Genomic DNA, 3835 nt, shown 5'->3' on the forward strand with positions numbered 1-3835 from the left:
GCAAGTCGTGCCCACAGCTGCCAACACCATGAGTGCCCCTGGTGCTTCCATCATCCAGGGGAGAAGGGAAGGGAAGGGAAGGGAAGGGAAGGGAAGGGAAGGAAGGAAGGGAAGGGAAGGGAAGGGAAGGGAAGGGAAGGGAAGGGAAGGGAAGGGAAAGGCGGCTGCCCTCCGATTGGCGGCGGGGTGTCCCCGCGGTCCCTCTAGGAGATATAAGTGCGGCGGGGCCGTTCCGTGCTCACTGCCCGCCCCCAGCCCGGGCGCAGCGCCGAGCGGAGCGGCGGGGCCGCCTTCTCCTCCTGCTCCTCCTGCTCAGCGCCCAGACAGCGGAGCGCGGTTCCCCGGCGATGGCCGAGCTCAAGTCGCTGGGCAGCGAGGCGTACCTGGCGCTGGCCCCGGGCTACGGCCCCTCGGCGTTCGCCTACGGGGCGGTGCGCGGTGGCTCCGAGGGCCCGCGGGGCGCGTACCCGGGGGGCGGCGGAGCGGACTTCCATCCCGGGGCGCTGGGCAAGTCGGCGGAGAGCAGCGGCGAGCAGAGCGGCGACGAGGAGGACGGCTTCGAGCCGGGGGTGAAGGGCGGCGCGGGCTTCGAGCGAGAGGGGAAGCTGAAGGGGGGAGCCCTGGGCAAGAAGCCCAAGGAGCAGCGCTCGCTGCGGCTCAGCATCAACGCGCGGGAGCGGCGGCGGATGCACGACCTGAACGACGCCCTGGACGGGCTGCGCTCCGTCATCCCCTACGCGCACAGCCCCTCGGTGCGGAAACTCTCCAAAATCGCCACGCTGCTCCTGGCCAAGAACTACATCCTCATGCAGGCGCAGGCCCTGGAGGAGATGCGGCGGCTGGTGGCCTACCTGAACCAGGGCCAGGCGCTGAGCGCCCCGCTGCCCGCCACCCTCAACCCCTTCGGACAGTCGCCCGTCTACCCCTTCGGCGGCGCGGCCGTGCCCGGCTGCCCCGAGAAATGCACTGCCTTCACAGGAGCCGCCTCCGCCCTCTGCAAACACTGTAACGACAAGCCTTGACTTCTGCCTTCTTCGGGCTTTCCCTTTATTTTGTTCTTTTTTTAATTTTTTTTTTTTTTTTAGTTCTGTGCACTTTTCTTTCCACTGCCATCATCCTTGGCTTCCTTCCATCAGTTAATCCTGGGTTTTCTTTTTTGTTTGCTTCTCTTAAATAACCCCTCTCCCCATTTGGAAATATTTGGCAGTTCACGTGGACTCCCAAAACACCCACTTTCTACTTCGTGTAGTTCCACCCCACATGCAACTCTTCATCTGTTATTTCCTTCCCAGCCTGTCAGTGGACTGTGAGCTTAATGTTGCTTTTCCACTTGCTCTGAGCTACAAAGTTTCTGAGCAGTTTTGAGACAAAACTATAGAAAAACAGAGAGGGGGAGAGATCTGGAAATGGAAACCTCAGTGAGTCTGTTTTGGCATGATCAACCTGTGTTAAAAATACATCAGAAGGAGGGCGGGGAAGCAAAATCCAGGTGCAAACTATGCAGTGTTTCAGATTCCTGAGCGGGTGGGGGTCCTATGTAGACAACTGGGGTTGGACTGCACCTGCAAATCCAAATGAAAATCATTTGGTAAGCGTATGGGAGGGGGGAAGTTCAGTGCTCTTGATAAAACTGTTGATGCTTCAAAGTAAGATGCTTTTCTTTCCCTTTTTTTTTTTTTTTTTTTCACTTAAAAAATTAACCCGTTCTTGGACTGAGAGGAACCTGTGATTGTATGCTAATGCTTGCTGTTTGCCTGTTTCTCAGCTTGGTTAAGTTTTCCAGATGATTTTCCAAAGTCGTTGCTCATCATGATGAACAAAGCAAAAAGTCACTTAACATATTTATTTGTATTTATAATAAATAAAAGACATGAATAACCACTTTCTCTGTCCTACATGTCTCTAAAACCAGCTGGCAGTCAAAGCAAAACTCCTGCTGAAGTCAGGTAAAGCAGAGATGGATGCAGCAGGAGCAGCTGTGTGAAGTTTAGGAGAATGATAGGAATACTTGGAAAAAGCTTGTGGATGTTCAGCTCTGCATCAGCAGGGGTTTGGATTTTTTTTTTTTTCATGAATTGTGAGCACACAAAAAAATGTTGCTGGTGTCTGACATGTAGAGTTAAGCAGGTAGAGATTTTGCTTGTGTATTTTGACACTTGCTGGGGGATGCTGAAAGTGGTGTTTAACCAGGGTTGTTGTAGCAGCAAGCTTAGCTCTGAGGACACCCGTGGAAAACCTGGCAGGGAAGGAAATCATTTAAAGACTCTCTTCTTATCCCTTTGGCTTGGTTTTCTGTTAAATTTTCAGCTTGACCCTAAACCCACTTGTGGGGTTTGGGCCACTTAATATCATAACTAAACTAATAATCTCTTGCCAATATTGACCGTGTTCGTACAAGTTACACTTGCTGGCTGAGTTTTTGGTGTTGCTTGTGTTGGGTTTACTTTGGTATTTCTGGTTGATGGTGTTCAATGCTTTGGTGCCTTGTATGCTTCACTAGTCATTATACTATAATAATAGTAATAATAATAATAATAATAATAATAGAGGTGCATCCAGTGCTTTCTGTTCGGGTGGGAATACCCACCCAATGTCAGAGCAACCATGTAAACTGGTACAGTCGCAGCCTCAGGGGCTCGAGCTGTCCGTGGCCATTTGTGTTAGGAGTGGGGTGTAACTATTTAGGGTTATTAAACCAATTTCCATGCCTGTCGCTAGTGTTATGCTAATTTGAAAAGGACTCCCATCCTTCTAAAGCTGCTTGTCCATGGCACTTAATTTTAATTAATACATTTCCAAAAGACTTTTTGTGTTTGGAGAATGAAGTGTGTGATTAAGCCTCATTCATAAAGACATATGTTTAAAACTGGTCCCTGCTCGTTTCCATTTTTATGTCTTTACTTTCTCCTCTTTTTTTTCCTTAATTACAGAATAGGTTTACAGAACAGTTTATCTCTGGTACCTTTTTTCCATGAAACAAAATCTCGAACGTGCTCTTAAAAGGCATCTGATGAAGCGAAAGCCGACCAAAACCACTACTGAAGCAAAAATGACTGGAAACTGCAGATCAGCAAAGGTCATTTGAAATTTTGCAGACTGAGTTGTTGCTAGATAATATTTTGGAAAAAAAAAAAACAAACAAAACAAACCTGTCACCTAAACAGAGAATCATGATTTTTAAGTAGATGTATGTTGCTTCTGATTCAAATTAGAGAAGATTGAGCAGTTGAGAATATTTAAATGAAGATTAATTAAAGTGCTCATTTTTCACCAAAACTAAAATAGTTGGAGAATAAAGTATTTAACAGCTTAATATTTAATCGGAGTTTGGTTTGGTTAAAGATTTAACACTAATAATAATGGAATTTATAATTGCTGCTTTCTCAAATAATTATCACCAAAAAAAAAGGCAGCTCACTAATTTCAGAGCCTAAAAATGTCTTCATAGTCTTAGAGATGAGCTATTTTTGGAACGAGGGGTTTAGTACAGTGATTGTTTTAAATCTCTTCCTTTAATTTACATCAGTAAAATCTTGCTCATCCTACCATACCTACCCAGAATACTAGAAAATCCACCTTTGGAGAGTCCTTGAAATATTCAGAAGGTTCTTCAAGAACCCACTTGGAATCAATCAATCTCAGGAGACTAAATATGGAATTTCTAATACAGAAGATAAAACCTGCATTAAAAAAAAAAATCCACACAGGAAAAATAGCAAGCTTAAGTATTTAAGAGCTGTTAAAAAGCCAGGTATTAAAAACAAGTGTAGAATTTGTCAAAGCAATACTAGAAGAACTTGTAAATGATTATTAAAATTGACCTCGAAGTACAGCA

At 46.2% G+C, this 3835-nt stretch overlaps 1 protein-coding gene across 1 annotated transcript; it reads left to right on the forward strand.

The window, feature by feature from the left end:
* Positions 1-278: 278 nt before the first annotated feature.
* Positions 279-1881, forward strand: BHLHE23 (basic helix-loop-helix family member e23). The gene has a single exon (XM_050313668.1). It carries the CDS (start codon positions 348-350, stop codon positions 1020-1022), a length of 675 nt encoding a protein of 224 aa, XP_050169625.1. The 5' UTR covers positions 279-347; the 3' UTR covers positions 1023-1881.
* The last annotated feature ends 1954 nt before the right edge of the window (positions 1882-3835 follow it).

Source organism: Myiozetetes cayanensis, unplaced genomic scaffold (genome assembly GCF_022539395.1).
Source record: "Myiozetetes cayanensis isolate MyiCay16 unplaced genomic scaffold, myiCay2020 scf19, whole genome shotgun sequence".
Taxonomy (NCBI): Eukaryota; Metazoa; Chordata; class Aves; order Passeriformes; family Tyrannidae; genus Myiozetetes; species Myiozetetes cayanensis.

What these genes read in the sequence shown, in the direction of transcription:
- BHLHE23 (XM_050313668.1), top strand. Translation starts at nt 348, where the DNA reads ATGGCCGAGCTCAAGTCGCTGGGCAGCGAGGCGTACCTGGCGCTGGCC.